Here is an 18697-nt window from a genome sequence, read left to right as displayed (position 1 = left end):
TAAAAGACTTCTTTCTTTTTTTTAATGTTTTTAATTAAACGCTTTACATTTTTCAGGTGTTGCTGATCGATTAGTGAATTCACAGTGTTCATAAGGCAAGAATCTCCTGCTGCTTCCCCCTCCCCACCCTATGCATTTTACGAGCGAGTCAGTGAATGCCCTTTTCCATGCATAGATTTGAAACACAGTGTTACACTAAACCATAACATTTTTATCTACAGCAAGAGGTACCACTGCTAATGCAAAGTCAGTCCAATATGCTGAAGTGCAGGGACCACAAACTGTACATCAGTGCAACAGAAACACGTTCTGTTTCTGCTGAGAACATGCACATCGAGCCAGAAGCGCACAAATAAAGCTAAATTAGCTGTAGATTAAAGAGTTGGGAATCTACATTTTGTCTCTTCTCCAGTTAACCAACGTGCACATTGTTGAAGCCAACCAAGGACTCTCCGCTCAGAACACAGCAAGACCTCAGCTCCTGCAGGCACTCCTGGGTGGCTGTTCTTGCTGTGGTATCAAGAACACGTTGAATTTCTCCCAGCCTTCGAGCTGTGTGCTGCTGCTGTCAGCATGAGCAGACTCAGTGCTAGCTCAGGGACAGACACGGGCGCGTCTCTGCTCCCAGGTAACATCTACAAACGGTACCACTACATTTAAACTAAGTAACTGAGGCAATAGTACCGAGGCAACTTGTGCAGCAGGATTAATTCCCCTCCTATGGGGGAGAGTAAATTCTAACGCTAATTTCATGAAAGGCAGAAAAGAAAACCTTAAGTCTAGTTTCTAGCAAAGGAAAAATGGCCACAAACAGGGTCAGTGGCAACAGATGCAGTTCACAGGCCACACATGAAAGATCCTGAAGTCAACTCTATTCCAGTGTAAGGAACTATAACATTTGTAATCAGCACTGTTTAAACTGACAACGTATGGTAAAAGGATTATGGGACCAACTTCTCTGCGCTGCTCTTTTCATTTGAACTACGCAGAACAGGTGTAAGCTCAGCCACACCAGGGCAGCCACACACACTGTGTGCTTTGAGGTAAAGAAGAAACCAGAGACACACGACTGTCCCACAGGGAGCCGTGCCCAAGCCCAGACCTTTCAGAGGGATTTTCACAGCTATTTGCAGAGCCACCATCGAGCCCTATTGGTTTTTTTCACTAAAAAAGCAAACTACTAGTTTGTCATGCAGCTCCCCACCACCTGCAAATAAAAATCTTTGCATGTTTCTCAGATAAAAAAAAATACAGTACTGCTTTTGCTGAAACTGAAGGCTGCAAGCTGAAGAGCCTCCAGAGACCCATCTGCTCCCTCCCTCTTGTTCTCATGACAAGGCAACGCGAATGTAGCTTTCAGCCAAGGGTTTTCCAGTGTTTTTTCACCTTGGAGGTGCAGGGGGAGAAGCAATAGATGCGTAGCAGCACCTTGTTGCTGACAAACTGTCACACCTTGAAAACTATTTTACAAAGCCAGTGGGTTAGAACACGCGTTCCTCCAGGCCTGGCCCCACCTGCAGGTACTCTGCACCGCTTCAGTGGTTTGGATGCTCCCCAAAGTCAGTGACTGTGTTACAGCCCCACACGATGGTTCTATGTTGGTGTGTTATAAAAATGGGGGAAAGGGGGAAAAAACACCCAAAACCCACTGCAATGAGGGTTTTTCTTAGCCCAGCCCGGAGATAAGTAGGTGCTGCTGAACACCAGCCCAGACGCCAGCCCCTTGCCGGCTTCCTCGTGCATCCAAATCCCTGCGCTTCGTCCCTGCCCGCCCTCGGCGTGGGAAGGGCACGGCCGGACGGGAGCGGGCAGTGCCAGGAGGGCTCCCCGGCCAGCCCAGCCATGCGGGAGGCCAGCGGCTTCGGGGCCACACTGGTGCAAAGCGCTGTGCCAGCCAAGCCCCTGGGAAGCGCGGTGCAGCCCCCAGGTCCGGCAGGACCACAGGCAGCAGAGCCCCGCAGCCCGGCGGGCACGGCCGGTGGAAACAGGCTTTGCTGGGCTCCAGGCTGCGGGCAGGCGGCAGCTCCCGCACCCGCCAGCCCGAACGTCGTGGGTGTGGGTGGCCTCTCCTCCAAAACACCTGGGGACCCTCTGCCAGCAGCACCCACAGCCCCGCCGGGGCGGCCTCGGCTGCCTGAGCTCGCTGAAGGCACCCACGCGCTCCCTCCCCACGGGGACAGCCCCTCGGCACAGCTCCTGCCGGGCTCGGCGCTGCAGGGAGCGAAGCAGAGCAACCTCAGAACAAGCAGGTTAAAGACAGAAACCACTTCCCAGCTGCTGAGCTCACGGGAGTTGAGCCAGAGCTGGGGGGACGCAGCCCCCACCATGACAGCGATGCTGCGTCTCGGCGGCCGCCGCGCTGCTCACTTCTTCTCCAGGAAGGGGCTGAAAAGTCCCCAGTCAAACGCGAGCATGGCCTGGGGATGGGGCCGCTCCTTGGGCTTCTTGAAGTTATCCTTCTCGGTGCGGAGGGTCCTCAGCACCTCCACCGGGTCCGTCTTGCCTGTGAACTTCTGCAAGGGCTCCTCCCTGCAAGGGGAGACCGGCTCTGCTGTGACCGCAGGGCAGAGGATGGGGACCCCCTCCCCGCCGAGACGGACAAGGGGGGAGTCACAGCCTCACAGCGGGGCTTGTCTGTGGGTGCCCTGTGCTGGGCGACGCAGGACCCTGCGGCTGGGCGCCCTGCCCTCCCTCGGGGCTTGGATTTCCCACCAGCTATGGAAGCCACTGGGAGAATGGACGAGGCCAGAGGGAGAAGGGGAGCGCAGCCTGGCAGCAGGACCACCAGCGCGGGCCTGTCCACCCCCAGCAGGACCCTTTGCACCCCTCAGGTACCGGTGCTGCTTACGTGACCCGCAGGAAGGGGTTGTAGAGGAACTCCTCTTGCAGCGTCGAGGGCACCGTGGGCAAATCCTCATCATCCCGCTGCTGCCAAGGAACCAGAGAGATCCAGAACCGTGCCGGTGGCACCCAGCACCTCCCTCCACCCCACCCCATCAGGGACACAGCCACTTACTTTGGCCCACGCAAGTTTCTTCTTCACTATTTCATTCTCCGGTTCCACCTTCAAGGCAAACTTGAGGTTTCGGACGGTGCATTCGTGGCCGCAGAACACCTTCTGCAACACCAGTGGGAAGTACCCGGTGTCAGATGTGCTCCCGGTGCCGGGTCCGACCCATCCTGGTCCCGCTGCAGCCCCAGCCCCGGGGACAGGCGCTGCCACCCAAGGGGTGCCAGCCTCGAGCCCCCTCCTGCTCCTGAGGTCAGGCTGGGGCTGAGATGGGAGCACCCACCGTCTCCTTCGGCAAAGCCCCCAGGATCTGGGTGAGGTTGGTGTACATCTGCTCCGCTGTCCCCTCGAAGAACTGCCCGCAGCCTCCCACAAACAGTGTGTCACCTGCGGGGAAAGGGGTCTGGACATGGAGGAGGCCCTGCACTCCCAGGGACAGGGTGCTGGGGGGGAGCTCCCCCCGCCCCCGCTGAGTGTGGCGGGGACAAGCAGCATGCAGGCAGCACGCCCTGTGCCCCCCATCCCACCGGGTGCACAGCAGGGTGGTTTACCTGAGAAGAGAGCCGGCGCGTCCGGGGAGCCGTCCTCCCACATGAAGTAGCACATGTGGCCCGAGGTGTGGCAGGGGGTGAAGAGGCACCTCACCCGGATGGCCCCGAACTGCAGGGACAGAGGGTCAGGACCCCCTGGGGTCACCCCAGCCCCACTGGGCAGGCAGAGCCCCCCCACCCCGCGGCATCGCCCGCCCGGAGTTCAGCAGGTCACAGGCACGCCGGGGGACGGGACAGCGGTTTGGGTGGGGGCTGGGTTGCCCCCAGCTCCAACAGCATTTAGCAGGGGGACCCCACGAGAGGGTGGGGTCCCACAATGCCACCCCAAACAGGCTGGGAATGGGGTGAGATTCCTCCTCCAGCCCAGTGCCCCCTCCCAGCCCCAGAAGGTGCCACATCGGCAACAGCCCCAGGGCATGCGGTCCCCGAGCACGGGCCCGCCAGGCACCAACGCTGTTGGCTGCCAGCACATACCACAGCATTGGGACTGCACCATCACCCACCTCAGCGCCCCACCAGCCCTGCACTGCGCCCGCCACGGCTGCCCCGTGGGGCAGGATCCACGCGTGGGGGCTGAGCCTTGGGTCCCCCAGACCGATGGCCACGTACCGTCAGCTCCTGGTTGTGGGTCACCTTGTGCGTCAGGGCCCCGATCCGCTCGTCGGCCCCGTACACGCGCAGGCCGGGGCAGAGCCTCGCCAGCTCCTCATTGCCCCTTGCATGGTCCCTGCACCGCAGAGGAGGGAGTGGGCACGCGGCCCCGCGTGGGGCACAGCTGGCCCTGGCCCCCCGCCCGCGCCAGCGGCACTTACCAGTGGTGGTGGGTAGTGAGGATCGCCCTGAGCACCACGTCCTCTTTCCTGATGATTTCCAGCAGCTGAAGGAGACCCAGAGCAGAATGAAGTGAGCGCGAGAGAGGAGGTGACATGCACCACGGCTGCTACGGCCACTGTGCCTGTCCCAGCGCAGGACCTGTCCCAGGGCAGGATGCATCCCGTGCGGTGCTGCTCTGCAGGCAAGAGGCCCAGCAGCCCAGGGCAGAGAGAAGGACTCAGAACCACCGGTGGCAACGCAGCCGGACAGGGAAACGCTGCTCACACTGGGACGGCAGCATTGTACGGCCGGTGCCTTCGCAGAGTGGGCCGTGCCCGGGCAGCCAGCGTGGCTGGGGGACGGTGGCCACGCAGCCACCCTGGTGCTGGCCAGGGCGTGGGGCTGCCAGCCCCGCAGCTCAGCCACCAGGAGGCCTTTAACGGCAACTTAAGATTCACGGCTCCAACGAACCCTCCGGCTGCTCCTGATCACGTTCCTCCGGAGGAAGGAAACGTCGGAGCCAGCAACAAACGCTGAAAACCCGCGACAGCGCTTGCACGACGTGCAGCAGCCGAGGGTGGCGAGGAGGCCACCAGACAGGGAGCCCCGGGGGTCACGGTGACGAGGGGTGACCTCGGCCGCTGCCCCCCCCGGCACGGCCGGCTCCCCCAAAAGCGGGATTTCCCACGGGTGACGCGCTCCAGAGCTCCCATCCCAGGTTATCCCCGTTCCCGACGGCTGCGCACGGGGGGCTGGACGGGGTCGGCCCAGGAAACTGGAGATGTCCCCCAGCCCCGGGGCGGGCGGCAGGGGGGCGGCCACAGCCCCCCACCCCGTGGGGCTGGCGGGGGGTCAGCGCTGCTGTGGGCACGCAGGGGCAGCCCCCCCGCGTGCGGGCAGCCCCAGGGACCCGTCCTGGCGCTCTCACCCTCCGGGGGACCGCGGCGTCCACGGCCACGGCGTCCCGCGTGCGCTCCTCGATCACCAGGTACATGTAGTTGTCCTCCAGCACCGAGATCACCTTCACCTTCATGGTCCCGCACCGCCCGCGGGGGGCCCACGCACCGAAACCGGGGGCGGCCCCGGCCCCACGTAGCAAAGCCGGGAGGCGGCGCCGGCCCCACGCAGCCGATGACACGCCGGGGGTGTGTGCGGGGGTGTCCCCAGCGCGACCCCCGGCGCAGCCCGGCGTGCGGCGGCCGGTACCTGCGGCGGCCCCGCCCCCGGTGCGGAGCGGAGCGGGGCGGGGCGGGTCACGCTGCGCGGGGCGGGGTGACATCCCGCACGGCCCCCGGCGGCAGGGGGGGCGGCAGAGCGGGGGAATGTCCCCCCACCACCACCTGCCGAGCGCCACGGAGCATCCCGCCCGCCCCCAGCCCTGCGCTGCCCACCCCGGGTCCCGGTCCCGCGTGGGAAACCAGCCGCTTCTCCCACTCAGGGGAGGGACGAGGCTCGGCGGACCCCGGGGGCGCTGGGGGTGTCGCCCCCACCGGCGCTGGAGCCCCCGGACACGCGGCGGTGCATGGACAAGTCCCGGCACCGGTGCCGTTCGGTGGGAGGTCACTGGGGTCCCGAGCAGGGCCCGGCCCACCCCCACCCCCCACAGCCCCAGGGGTGCCCGAGCGTGGGGCAGGGCCGCCCGTGGGCCCCCAAGGACAAGCACAAATCCTCCCGCAAACAGTTGCAACAAGACCTTAAATCAACCCCCAGAGATCCCAAAGCGCCACCATCTCCTCCCCCCCAGGATGAGGCAGAAAGGTACTTCCAGTGGGTTGACCTCAATCGCTAGTACAAAAAAAAAAAAAAAGAAAAAAATTGTGAGATAAAGAGCCCCTCCCAGGCCGTCCCACCAACGCTCTGTTTACAGCTGCTATTTATTTGCTTGTTTGCAAACAGCCATCAGTACAGTCACGCTCCGTTGTAGCAGCACAGCGTCCCAAGTCAAGGAGCTAATAGTTTTGGGTACCACTTTTCCTTCCGAACTACATAAAATGTACATTTTTAATAACAAATAAAGAAACGGCGCTACACCAAATCCCACTCCTGCAGCTGGAAGGGTGGTGACACCAGCAGTTACGAACTCCGGCGTGGCCTTACCGACACATTGGGGAGAGGGGAACCTGCAACCAAAATCGTTTGACTCTCTTGATAGTTTCAGCTGTAAAGCATTTGTTTGAAAGTCCCTTGTACACAAGCAGATCTGCAATATGAAGCCAAGACCAACAGAGAAGGAAGGAAATATAATTAGGAGGAAGATGCACTACAGACACAGCTGCCAAGCCCGCAAGGCTGGCTCCCACCCCACTCTGCTCACAGCTCTCGTTTACAGACACGGAGCTGCAGAACACGAAGGGCAGGAGCCGGGTGACCCACTCGCTGAAACTCCGGGTTTATTTTCCCTCAAAGTTTACCCCATTCACCCACTTCGACACACTATTCCCCGTCAGAAAAGGAGCCCAAGGGGAAGTTCCCTCCCTGCAGCTTCCAAGGCAGCCACAGCCTGCGGTCACACAGCACCGCTCTGAGAGCAGAGATGGATTTTAGCCCCACAGACCAACCAAGAAAAAGGAACGTGCCTCGCTACTGTGGGCTCTCAGCAGGTCTGGGGTCTAAGCCCTGTTTAATTGGCAATGCACAGGCACCCTCACCATTTACATCACCCCAGCGGCCTTCCCAGCGGAGCGGCTGGACCAGGCAGCGGCTGCGGGGAGGGGGGCGGCCCCCGCAGCACCCACCTCAGCCAGGCCCTCAGGCTGGAGCCTCCTGGCACAGGCCAGCGCAGCCGCCTGCTCGCTGGGGAGCAGCGTCCCGCCACCAAACGCTCCATCACCGCGTTACTCACAGCAAGGTACAAAGCAGTTCTGGCTATCGGCAGCGAGGAATCTGTTGGTGGAGCCTTGCCGCTGCTCAGCTGTTAGATACGCAGTTAGACACTATGTTTTTTCTCGGGATTTCAAGCCAGCAGACAAATCCCTTCTTCATTTGTGCAGTACTAATACAAGTCACATACAGATGACACTTAAGAGCAGTAAGCAGGCACATGCAAACAGGCTGAGGTTAAGAGTAAAGGGTAGAAGCAACAGTGCAATCTCGAAGCCAGCGTGCTGCCTGGAACGGTTCCTGCAGTCCATGACGGGGAACATCAAGAGGGAAGCTGGACAGCCCCCGCATGCCGCCCCGAGCCAGACCCCCTGCGTATGTCACGAACCAAGCCCCGGACTGGCGGTGGCAGAGCAGGTCTGTCACGGTGAACTGCTTTTAGCGGAGCCAGAAGCAACAGACTCAGAAGCATTTAAGTAGCAGCATGAAAGAAAAGTTCAAATCTTCAGCTGGCAGCGCAGTTACTGCATTTTGTCTCTGTTAAACGAAGACATCTCGGGCCCCAGTCCCGCTGTCTGTATTCACATCGGGCTCCTACAAAAATAACAGGAGCTTTTTCCTAGACCTCAAGGTTTGACCCTTCCCCACCCCAGGCTCTGAGCCACATATCAACACTTGTAAAGTGATCTCCATGTGACACATGTGACAGTTTGAGAGCCAGCAATAGAAGGATAAATATTCTTCATCATAATATAAATATGCTGTAGAACATCTCAACAAGGGCAAAGTGCTTTTTTTTTCTTAATTAAAACAAAATAAAAACCTAAATATGACTGTCTCAACCACAACAGAGGGTTCAACTCCTAAAACATCTGAATGCTCTAAATTACACTTAAATTGACATTAAAGTGATCCAGGCAGAGTGCTCAGTCCTTCGGGACTCGGAAGTTATCCTTCTCTTTTCTGATGGCCCCCATTGTTCGGACGGGGTCGGTCTCCCCAGCATGCTGCTGGACTGTCTTCTCCCTGCCAGGAGGGAACACCAGGGACAGCAAATGCACAGACTGCAAGATAAAAATCTCGGGTATGAAGCTGCAACTATCATGTTTCGCCTGCATCAAGGGGAAATGTTGCACTTAAAGATCAAAGACTCAGGGGTTTGGCACAGGCTTATCCGCTGCCTTGGTTTAAATGCTCATTGGCAGGAGGAAATTGCAAACACTCTCATGCCTTGAACAGCATCTTTTGCCGCGCCTGTCTGCCAAACTCAGCTTGATGAAGGAACATAATTACAGAATGAAGCTTGTTCCATCTCCTGAGTCAGGGACTTCACGGCAGCAGAGATGCTCACCACAACCCTTCACACGCCACAGCAGCAAGCCTCTGCCAGGACAGCAAGTACATTTTGAGGAGGGTCTTGAGGGCATCAGAACAGGAACACGTGAGGCAGGAGAGCAATATCCACTTCCAGCTCTTTCTCTGGAGACCTGCTCCTCCCCACATCCCCCCTCCAAACAGAAGGACCCATACCCACACCTCCTCCATACCTCACTCGCATGAAGGGGTTGTACGTAAACTCTTCTGCAATGGTGGAGGGTATGGTTGGCTCACCACTGTCATACTTTGCCTGTAACACAGGAGAGATTCCTGCTTCAGGAAGAATGTGGTGGTGAACAAGAAACGGCCCGTGTATGAGCCGTGCAGGTGCAGTGCTGCAGCTGCCTGCCTGAGCTGCTCCTCAGGCCAGGGCCACCGGACAGACAAGCACTGAAGGACGCACAGAGAGACCGGGAACAGAGCGGACCCTCCCAGACAGATGTGGACATCAGCCTGTCATTATACCAACAGGCTTCCAGGGAGGGTCACCCCACCACCAGCCAGCCAACCGTCCGCTTGGGACACAAACAAACCCTGTTGCCCAGCGCATCGCTGCCCTGGCCACACCACATACTGCAGCACCGGGCTCTTAACTCCCTTCCCTCAGCCTCTCTGTCTCCCCAACACGGACTCTCCTCTACCTCCATGAAAGCATCAAGTGTAGGGAAAGGATGAACCAGCTCACCTTGGCCCACGCAAGCTTTTCCTGGATAGCGACATTATTGGGTTCAACGTGTCGAGCAAACTTGAGATTGTTGATTGTGTATTCGTGACCGCAGTAAACTCTCTAGGAAGAGAAAGGAAGAGCAAACACTGGGTAACTCTGAGGGTACAAAGGTGAGTGCCATGTACCATCACCAATGTCATGGTACAGCAGAAATGAGAGTCAGCCCTCCAGAACACACGACACTCCACTGTACATGCACAGAAGTGCCAGGAGTTATCAGCCAGTACCTTCTGCCAATTAACTGACAAGCCTGATGAAAGAGCCCAGGCGCCCCAGCTCGCTAGCCTTTGCTTTAATAAGCAACCCCTGCTCTTTCCCCACAAAGCACAAACGTATTTTAGGTAGGTATTTCCTTCCCAGAGGACTCCAGCTATTCAACATCAAAGACAATTCCTGATGTAAGCGTTCATTCCTTCAACACATGAGAAATTCTCTCTTTGAACAACAATATTATTAGTTTCTTTGATGTCTACAGCAGTTCCTGGCCAGTTAACTTTCTAGCACAGAAGGAAAGGCTCATACCGTTTTGGGGTCCAAGCTGCCCAAAATCTCAATCAGCGCTCTGTACATTTCCTCCGGGGTTCCCTCGAAGAATTTCCCACAACCAGCCACAAACAGCGTGTCACCTGCAAGGGCGGTGTGACATGGCATCAGGACCAGACAAGGCTCCTCACACCAAAGCGTGAGCACACAGTCCCTGAGGGCTCAGTCCTGCCACTGCTGTCCTCAGCGCTGCTTGGCAGAAGGCACGGGGAGAGCCAGGCTACACTGCTGCCCCACACACAGGCTCAGCGCTACATAAACCCACGTGGCAAATGCAGCTTCTAATGTAGGAAACCCCACAGTCGTGCCAGGCAAACCGTGCTAGCGCCTCCCTACCTGTGGGTAGTCTGCCGGCCCCTCTCATCCTTTCTAGAATGGAAAAGGAACACTCATTCTTTTTGCTATGAAGCTGAACAAAGATGAGTCACCTCTGCATTTTCTCCCCAGTGCGCCCTAAAGTCTTGCTTAAGCTGTTACTTCTTCCATGCAGCAGCTGGTGCAGGCTCTGGAGAATGCCCGTCAGGAGAGGGATGAGGTGGCAGTCTGGGGAGACTGGGTGCAGACTGAGGGAAGGGGAAACCCTACTCTCCAAAACAGGATCCAGAACCTGGCTGCCACAGACGGACCACCAGCCCTTTCTTACTCCCCTACTTCCTCTTCTCTCAGTTTTGTTATGGACATGAGTACAGATATATGGAAAAACAACAGGTTTTAGAATCAGCCACAGCTTGGCCCGCGAGAGTAAACCAACGGCTCTTGTTTCAAGGAAGAAAATGCTAGATGGAGGACTCAGCCAGGGCTCGCTCTTGATGTTGCTTGCAGGGTGTCCAGCAAAGGTTTACAAACCCAGAGGGGTTTCACCAGTTTCATCTACAATTACTACTTGCTAGCACTTGGTAAGGGGGCAAGATGTAGATGTTAACCAGCTGCACGGGCAGCAAGGGATGAATGCACATCCAGAGTCAGGAGCACACAGGCAGAGGGGTAGCTTATTTCTTTGCAACACAGACTGCCAGCAATGCAACCTCCCAACTCCTCACCTGTAAAAACAGCAGGTGGCTCGGAGCTATTTGGCTTAGTCACATAATAACAGATGTGTCCAGAAGTGTGACACGGCGTACAGAGGCATTTCACATTAAGAGATCCCACCTGAGAAGAAGGCAGAAGACTAGAGCTTAAGCTACTGTTGGCTGGCATTTGTATGGTTAGAAAAGAATTGCAACTATTACAATGGTCTAGTGGTCCTACAGGCACGTTCTCACATAGCTGGCCAGTAAACATCGGCTCTGCTCCTGGGAGAGTCCAGCAAGAGTTTTACAGCAGGGACTTGGAAGGGAGCTGTTTCCTCCTAGCAGGCGTTGTGGCAAAGAGAAATGCCAGATTCTATCACTCGCATGCAGAGTGACTCAGCGTCTGGTTGGCAGCAAGAGCAAACAGATCCAGAGCAACACAAAATCTTACAGTCAACCAAGTGTAAAAAGCTCCAAACAAATATGAAGCTGAAGGGAACTGGATGACACTCACAAAAAGGGAAGGATTAAGCACATTCATGAGGCCAAGGGGATGTTTCCCCCACAGCCCTAACACGCACACCTTCCCGTGTATTTCATGCTCCCCTCTTTGCTGCTGCCCCCCGCAAAGGTGCATGGCAAGACTAGCAGCGATGTTCACGCCAGCCTGCACATTTCACAGCAGTTTATGTCATCTGACAGCTCGTCAGTACACAAACAGCTAGGTTCCAACAAGGTTCGCTGCTTTAGCACCAGAAAAGTAATGCAGGCAGCTAGCACTGCTCTTCCCCCTGTACTCCCGCCGTTGTTCAGAGAGGACCACTTCCACTCGCTCAGCGCTAACCACGCTCCAAGCAGAGCACAAGCCCTGTCCTTTCACACCAGTTAAGACAGCCGTCAAGGAGCACACGGACACCCAGCACACCCCTGGCAATGCAGGTGCCTGAGCCACGCCAATGTTCTCATCAGTGAGGAGGTATCACTGGCCAAAACAAGACAGAGGAGTCACGGTTCACAGGGCAGGAAAAAGGCAAAAGCTGTACTTAAGTACCAACTACATCCAAGAGATGTTACAAGGTAAAAGAGCTGTGACGACAATGTTAACTCAAGTTGGACCACGCCGGTCCAGCCCTAAAGCTGTGACGCACTCAGGAGATGCCCCCAGCCGAGTCCTGCAGCTCACTCTCTTTACCTTGAGCGATGTAAGGTGAGACACTTTCTGCGTCAGTGCTCCTACTCTGCTGTCTCCCCCATACACACGCAACCCCGTCTCCATCTTTACGAGCTTCTCATTTCCTCCAGCATGGTCCCTGGAAGGTCAGAAAAATGGATTTGTGCAGGGTGGAGGACAAAGTTATTGTTACTTACATTGCAACAGTAACCCCCAGGTGATCATTCCTAATCAGTTATTCTCACAGTATCTAACACTGTCCTCACAGCAAAGGATATGTCACATCAACGTAAGTGGAGATCATTTTTCCAGTAACTAGGGCTGTGAGGGAGGGAAACAAACCCCTGCAAGTTCATACCTAGTTGGGAAACAGGAGCCTTAGGGGCTCACAGTCAACTCTCCAGTAACTAGGGCAAGAAGCAACTGGAATAACTAGGGTACGTATAATCCAGTGTCCCGTAAGACACCATGGAGCAGGCATACAGAGGTCCAAACAGCGTTCACTGGTGGTGCTGGTCCTGCCAGATCAGGGCTGGCTTCCCAGCTGTGGAGGTGGCTCCACTGCGATGCAAAGGAGGGGTTACTCAGGTTCAGCACTGCACAGCTGCTAAAGCAAAACATTCACCTTTACGTGCCTGGCAGGGTTAATCCGCAACACAGGTAATCCTCCCAAAAGTGCTGACCGTGAGCAGCATGCCTTACAGACATGTCCTAGCACCTCAGTGTGAGTGTGCTCCCTGCCACACTCCACAGCTACCTGCACACACATATCACTGGCCACCTGGAGTAAGTCAGCATTTTAAAGGTTAAAGGCACCGACACACAGAGCTTGCAGTCTAGACAATGCATCTGGCCACAGGGAGCCAAGGGAATGCTTCCTGAGCTCTGATCCTGCTCCTCACACCTGAGCTCCTGCTCAGAGAAGACCAACCTGACCCAGAAAATGAACAGTTCTTGACAGCTTCTGTTTATGCAGAGGGAAAAGGGATCCTACTACAGCAGATAGTTACCAGTGATGATGTGTGGTCAGAACGGTGGTCAGCTTCACACCATGCTTTTTGACTGCATCCAAAACCTGCAGGCACAGCAAGAGCACGACAACTCAAAAGAAATGATTTAACAAGCACACCTGGTGCCCAGTATAACCTGGACACAACTGCTGCAAGGTCTGAGAGCGGCACACCAGCACTTCTGCAGAGAGCTCGTCCCTCTCCAGGTCGTAGTTACAGATCAGGGTACGAGGTCTCTGATCCATCTGGCCATGACTAGGCCCTCGGTCCCTTTCCCTCTTTTCTGCACTACATCAAACAATGGACAAAACTCAAAATCAGGTCAGCAACAAGCTGCCTGAGCCCAGAAGCAGACTGCCTTTGAAGCCCTGGCCGCACCTATGCATGGCCAGCATTTCCTACCTTCCCCCACGCCTGAGTCAGCGTGTGACTAACGCTCCCATGGATGTGGCAACCTGGAAGAACGTCCCAGACCCACAGCGGTGAGCACCCTGCCCCCAAGGGCAGCAGACAGCGTTACCTTCTGGGGCTGCACGGGATCAACTATTGCAGCCTCCTTCGTTTCTTCATCAATGAGCAGGTACATGTAGTTGTCTGTGAGGGCTGGGAGTAATTCCACCTTCATGTTGGCTTGTGTGACCGTCTTCGACTTCCTCCGCTCGTGCTCCGTGTGCAGGAAGACAGCTCGTAGCTGCGCTGGACCTGGGGACCCCGGAATAGTCAAATCTCAGGTTAGCCCAGGGAGGGAACAAGTGGGACCGAGCACAGCACGTGCCCCAGCTCACAGCCCCAGAGAAGGAAAGGTATGGACAGCCCAACCTGCCTCCTTCCGAGGAAAAGGAGAGAGGCCACCACAAGACAAACCCTTAGTGCCTGGCTGTGTCACCTGGTGCCCCACAGCTGCACCAAAGGACGGGACGCTTTGCTCCCAGAGCTGTGCTCATGCAGGGAAAGCACTCTACCTCGACTGAAGAGATTTCAAAAGGCAGGAAAACAGAATGGAGAGGGAACAACAGGACAAAGGTCAGCCTGGGACAGTGACTTTGCAAAAAAACCCAAAAAACAACCAACCACAAAAGGCCATGTTACAGCCAAAAGACAAAAAAGCATGGGGGGTGGGGTGGAAAGGAGAAATACAGAAATACACGTGCTGCTACAACAGAAATACCTGGTTCACTACGCAGGGAAATAACATCCTGCACAGCACAGGGAGAGCAGACAGGCTCTTGGCATGGCAGGCAAGGCTCCCCTCCTGGCCTGGCACCAGGCACGCACTGCAGGCAGGTTTTTTGCTCATGGGCTATCTTGATGCAACAGCAGCGCTTCCCTATTTGCTCTTAGTTAAATGTTTAATCAGACCCAAGAAACAAATTTAAGGGCAGATGCGAATAACCTGGGGTCCACTGTTCAACTCACAGATACCCAGTTCTTAAAGAAACAACCAAGCCCTTAGAGGCTCTGCCACAAAAAAAGGAAGGGAAAGAAAGAGGACAAGGTCTGCCATTGCTGCATCCCTGCAACTCAGGCCTGGGTTCATACGCATACAGGGACAGAGGCATCGGTCTCTGCAACTCAGACATCAGTTATCTCAAAGCCCAAGGTCCGTGCACACCACTGAAGGCGACGGTGCTGGTCTGAATTGTGCTGGCTCAGCCACTGTTCCATGTTGTGCTACTGAGTCTCTCCCTCAGGCTCGCAACACAACGCTGGGTGCCAAAGGGAGGGGTCACCACGCTCCTAATCAACCGGCCCCACTCTCCCAAAACAGCTCAGTCCTGCCCATCCCCGATAAGAGCCTGCTTTGGGGAGCAGAGGCCCCGCAGAGCAGACACAGACTGCCCCCCTGCAGCACCACAGAGCCACGGGGCCAACAGGGCTGCAAAACCGAGCTCCCAGCTCTTGACAGGTGCCCGGCCCAGGGCAGCCAAGGCAGTCAGGCACCTCTGGTACAACTGTCCTGCCTAGAACTTCTTCCCTCCTACTTCCACCAGCTCGCTTGCTTATGAGGTAAGGAGGGGAGATGGTAATAAAATTAAACACAGTGCTGCAAAGAAAATCCCAAGGAATGACAGTGTAGCCATGCACCGTTTGGGTATTTGACAGCGAAAGGGCATAGTATTGAGAAAAGCATCCATACCTGCTGAATGTTCCACTGGAGCAGAAGAGTCCTTTCAAAAAAAAAAGAATAAAAAAAAAACCCCAAACAACAAACCAACACTTACCATTCTTTGACGGGAAAAAAAAATAAATTTAACTGCTCCCTAACATGAAGTTTGGATGCTCTCAGTCACAAGACCTATATATGCTGCGCGTTTGTTTGCGTGCTAGACACCAGCTGGGGGCGGGGAAGAAAATACCAAACCCAACAAAACTCCACAACCTTAACTTCAAGTCAAAGGAATTATTTACATATTTAAAATGTTTTCTTCCTATGAGCCGTTTCTAACCTTGGCCATGATCCCAAAATCTCTTTGCAAGTTTAATTCACAATTCTTGCAAAAACAAACAAACAAGCTACGCCACATAAGGAAATGTTTTCTAAACTGTAATTTAAACAAAGGAATGAGAAAACATCCACAGAGTATGAAACTAATTCTGAGCTCCCACCTGCAGCTGAGCTGCACCTTCCCAGCCTGCCCGCCCGAGCGGAGCTGGGGCGCTCCCTGCGCACCCCGTGCTGCTCCCACCAGAAGGGCCCATTCTCAGACCCTGCTCTACCCAAGCAAGCTCCCCCAGCGAGACGTAACCCCTGCCCTAGCCCAGACTAACGCAGGTCGTTTCAGGATCGCTGTAACACGTGCAGGTCTGCTCCAAAATTAATACCCAATGCCTTCATTTTCGCTCAGTTTTGTAACACATTCCTCCTGACTTCATGCCTGAAGCAGGGAGGACTGGGGACAGCAGAACGCCCGCAGCCTTTGAATCCCACACCCCAGCTTTCTGGAACAGTTCGGTAGTGCAGCTTGAGCCACCAAGAGGAAAGGGTTTGCAGATGGGAAGCGTTAATGTTATCACATCAATGCATACATGCCGGAGACCAAAAGCAAGCAGGCGGCAGCACAGTGCAAAGAAGTAGGGTGCCTCAGAAAAGGGGTGCTTCGTACATTTTCTCCATAGCGTTTTGGTTTACTCTCTTTATTAGAGAAAAGAGTGGAAAATTCCTATTTCAAAAATGGCTGTCACTCAAAAACAGCTGCACGCCCACACCCAGATGAACATCCCTGCGCTGCCTCAGAAGAAGAACCACCACGCTCCCTTTTCACATACTCTGCCCACAGATATTTTTTGGATACCCAGCAAGTGTGCAGCTCTACACAACACCCAGCGAGCCGCTCCAGAAGCCAGGGCAGCTCCCACTCGGACTCGCCCCTCCCGGCACACGCTGCACCCACCCACCCACCCAGCACAGCCTGCTGGAAGGTGCAGCACCCACCCCGCACCCCGGGAGCGGCTGGATTCCTCTCTCCCACGGTGGCATCAGGGTTTCCAAGCCTGGGGGTTAGCTCCGATGGGTCTCACTTATTAAGGCCAGCTCTTGGAAGTGGAGCAATACAGCAGGCCCCTAGCAAGGCTCCCCGGAGCCGCTGGGAAGCTGCAGCCCAAGCTCTGGTTCAAGGAGATGCTTTCAGAATTTAGGCCCGAAACGCAAACGCAGAGCTTCGACAGTTTTGGTTCATAGGTTGGTTCTATTTACACTGCCAGTGCAACCTGCCGCCCGCCAGACGCAGCCGAAGCGCCAGGCCACCGCCAGAGCGCTGCGGGACCGCCGGCGGGTCACCCCCCGGCAGCGCCAGCTCCAGCCGCGCAGGCACCGGCCGGCCCGGGCTGCCAGGCAGCGGCAACACCGGGGCGCAGCTGGGAGACGCGGAGAGAAAACCCCTGTCAGAGCCGCTGCCCGCCGGCGGACCCCGGCGCCGGGCCCCCTCCCCGGTCCCAGCCGCACGGTGCGGGGCATCGCCCGGCCCCCCCGGTTCGGCACCGGCTGCGGTGTCGCTGCCCAGCCCCCGGGCCCGCTGCAAGGGGGACAGCCCCCGCGCTGCCCGGGGACGCGGCCCAGCCCCGCGGGCCCCACCGGGCGCACCCCGCCGCCCGCCCCACGTACCGGCTCGGCACAAGGCCCCAGCTACCAGGGCCGCACCGAGGCCCCGCCAGCCCCCGCCGAGCATGGTGGGCGCGCCCCGCCCGCTGCCCCGGCCCGGTTACCTCCGCTCCCCGCCCTGCGGCCGGCCCCGGGGAGGCGGGCAGCGGCCGGCGCGGCCCGGCCCGGCACGGCGTGCGGCGGGGGCGGCGCTGCGCCCGCCCGGCCCCCTCCCCTCCCGCCCGGCCCGGCCCTGCCCGGCCGGCGCACCCGGGGAGGAAGCGGCGGCTCGGCGCTGAGCGGCCCGGGGCAGAGGCGGCGCCGCGGCTCCGGGCCCGGCAAGGACGCTCCAAGGGCGCCCGCGGTCCGCGGGGGGAGAGACCCGCGGCGGCCATGGCCTCCTCCTCCTCCTCCTCCAAACCCCTGTCCCGCTTCTGGGAGTGGGGCAGGAACATCGTCTGCGTGGGGCGCAACTACGCCGAGCACGCCGAGGAGATGGGGAGCGCGCTGCCCCGCCAGCCCCTCTTCTTCCTCAAGCCTTCCTCGGCCTACGTGCGCGAGGGCTCGCCCATCCTGCGGCCCTACTACTGCGCCAACCTGCACCACGAAGTGGAGCTGGGGGTGGTGCTGGGGAAGCGGGCCCGGGCCGTGTCCCAGCAGGCCGCCATGGAGCACGTGGCCGGCTATGCCCTCTGCCTGGACATGACGGCCAGGGACACCCAGCAGGAGTGCAAAGCCAAGGGGCTGCCCTGGACCTTGGCCAAGGGCTTCCGCACATCGTGCCCCATCAGTGACTTCGTGCCCAAGGAGAAGATCCCGGACCCTCACAAGCTGAAGATCTGGCTCAAAGTGAACGGTGAGCTGAGGCAGGAAGGGAACACCTCCTCCATGATCTTCTCCATCCCTTACCTGATCAGCTACATCAGTGAAATATTCACCCTGGAGGAAGGGGACTTGCTCCTGACAGGATCTCCCAAAGGAGTTGGGTCTGTGCAGGCCAACGACGAGATAGAGGCCGGGATAACAGATGTCCTCTCCATGCGCTTTAAGGTAGCACAGCAGACACGTGGATCCTAACCGGGAGCCCGTCTGCGCAGGGAAGAGGCTCTTCTGTGAACATCTGGGGAGCGAAGAGAGACACAAGCTGTCCTTTACATTAGACACTCACACGGCCCAACCATTGAACGGACTGCCACGCATCAGGGACACGTAACCCATGAGCTTGAAAGGCTTTTGACTAAAACAGCCCCATTTCCGTGGAGGCTTCAGCCTCCTCTGAGGCTCTGAACCTGGAATCCAGCTTGGGGAAGGGGATTAATACCTAAACCGTACCTTGGAACTGGCGATGGAGACTATGTGCCCAGTGGCTGGTGCTCACGGTGTGTGCTCTTCTGTTCTCCTGATGCTTCAAGCTTTGTCAATGTATCGTGTTAAAATAAAAATTAAAAATTAAATTATTAAAGTGGTGATGCAGGAGCTAAAGCTCACCCATGCAATGTAAAAATCAAAGATGCATGTAACAGTAAATCAAGAATTGCAGCTTGAGAAGGAAATTCTCTCGTTGGGGTGTTCTATAATGAAAAAGAT

The 18697-nt window shown here is 56.9% G+C and overlaps 3 protein-coding genes across 14 annotated transcripts; 1 reads left to right on the top strand and 2 right to left on the bottom strand.

Moving 5' to 3' along the window:
* Positions 1-5590, bottom strand: HAGHL (hydroxyacylglutathione hydrolase like). 3 transcript variants are annotated; one of them, XM_037384228.1, is made up of 8 exons: positions 5303-5590; positions 4374-4438; positions 4171-4288; positions 3562-3670; positions 3294-3397; positions 3017-3118; positions 2849-2928; positions 1-2529 (listed from the first exon to the last, which is right to left on the bottom strand). In XM_037384228.1, exons 1-8 carry the CDS (start codon positions 5405-5407, stop codon positions 2364-2366), a joined length of 849 nt encoding a protein of 282 aa, XP_037240125.1. In that variant the 5' UTR covers positions 5408-5590; the 3' UTR covers positions 1-2363. The 3 variants fall into 3 exon arrangements, with proteins under 3 accessions (XP_037240125.1, XP_037240123.1, XP_037240124.1); XM_037384226.1 differs by having other exon boundaries at positions 2849-2925; positions 5303-5513; XM_037384227.1 differs by having other exon boundaries at positions 4374-4570; positions 5303-5383.
* A 640-nt stretch (positions 5591-6230) lies between these two features.
* On the bottom strand, positions 6231-17305 carry HAGH (hydroxyacylglutathione hydrolase). 10 transcript variants are annotated; one of them, XM_037383742.1, is made up of 9 exons: positions 17236-17305; positions 13553-13734; positions 13033-13097; positions 12044-12161; positions 10882-10990; positions 9821-9924; positions 9257-9358; positions 8742-8821; positions 6231-8220 (listed from the first exon to the last, which is right to left on the bottom strand). In XM_037383742.1, exons 2-9 carry the CDS (start codon positions 13655-13657, stop codon positions 8121-8123), a joined length of 783 nt encoding a protein of 260 aa, XP_037239639.1. In that variant the 5' UTR covers positions 13658-13734; positions 17236-17305; the 3' UTR covers positions 6231-8120. The 10 variants fall into 10 exon arrangements, with proteins under 10 accessions (XP_037239639.1, XP_037239637.1, XP_037239645.1 ...); XM_037383740.1 differs by having other exon boundaries at positions 17135-17247; XM_037383748.1 differs by lacking the exon at positions 17236-17305 and adding an exon at positions 16466-16489.
* Positions 17306-17312: 7 nt separating this feature from the next.
* On the top strand, positions 17313-18663 carry FAHD1 (fumarylacetoacetate hydrolase domain containing 1). The gene has a single exon (XM_037383751.1). It carries the CDS (start codon positions 17504-17506, stop codon positions 18185-18187), a length of 684 nt encoding a protein of 227 aa, XP_037239648.1. The 5' UTR covers positions 17313-17503; the 3' UTR covers positions 18188-18663.
* The last annotated feature ends 34 nt before the right edge of the window (positions 18664-18697 follow it).

Source organism: Falco rusticolus, chromosome 4, assembly GCF_015220075.1.
Source record: "Falco rusticolus isolate bFalRus1 chromosome 4, bFalRus1.pri, whole genome shotgun sequence".
NCBI lineage: Eukaryota > Metazoa > Chordata > Aves > Falconiformes > Falconidae > Falco > Falco rusticolus.
The sequence above is the reverse complement of the archived record's forward strand: the minus strand, read 5'-3'. Positions and strand labels throughout refer to the sequence as shown.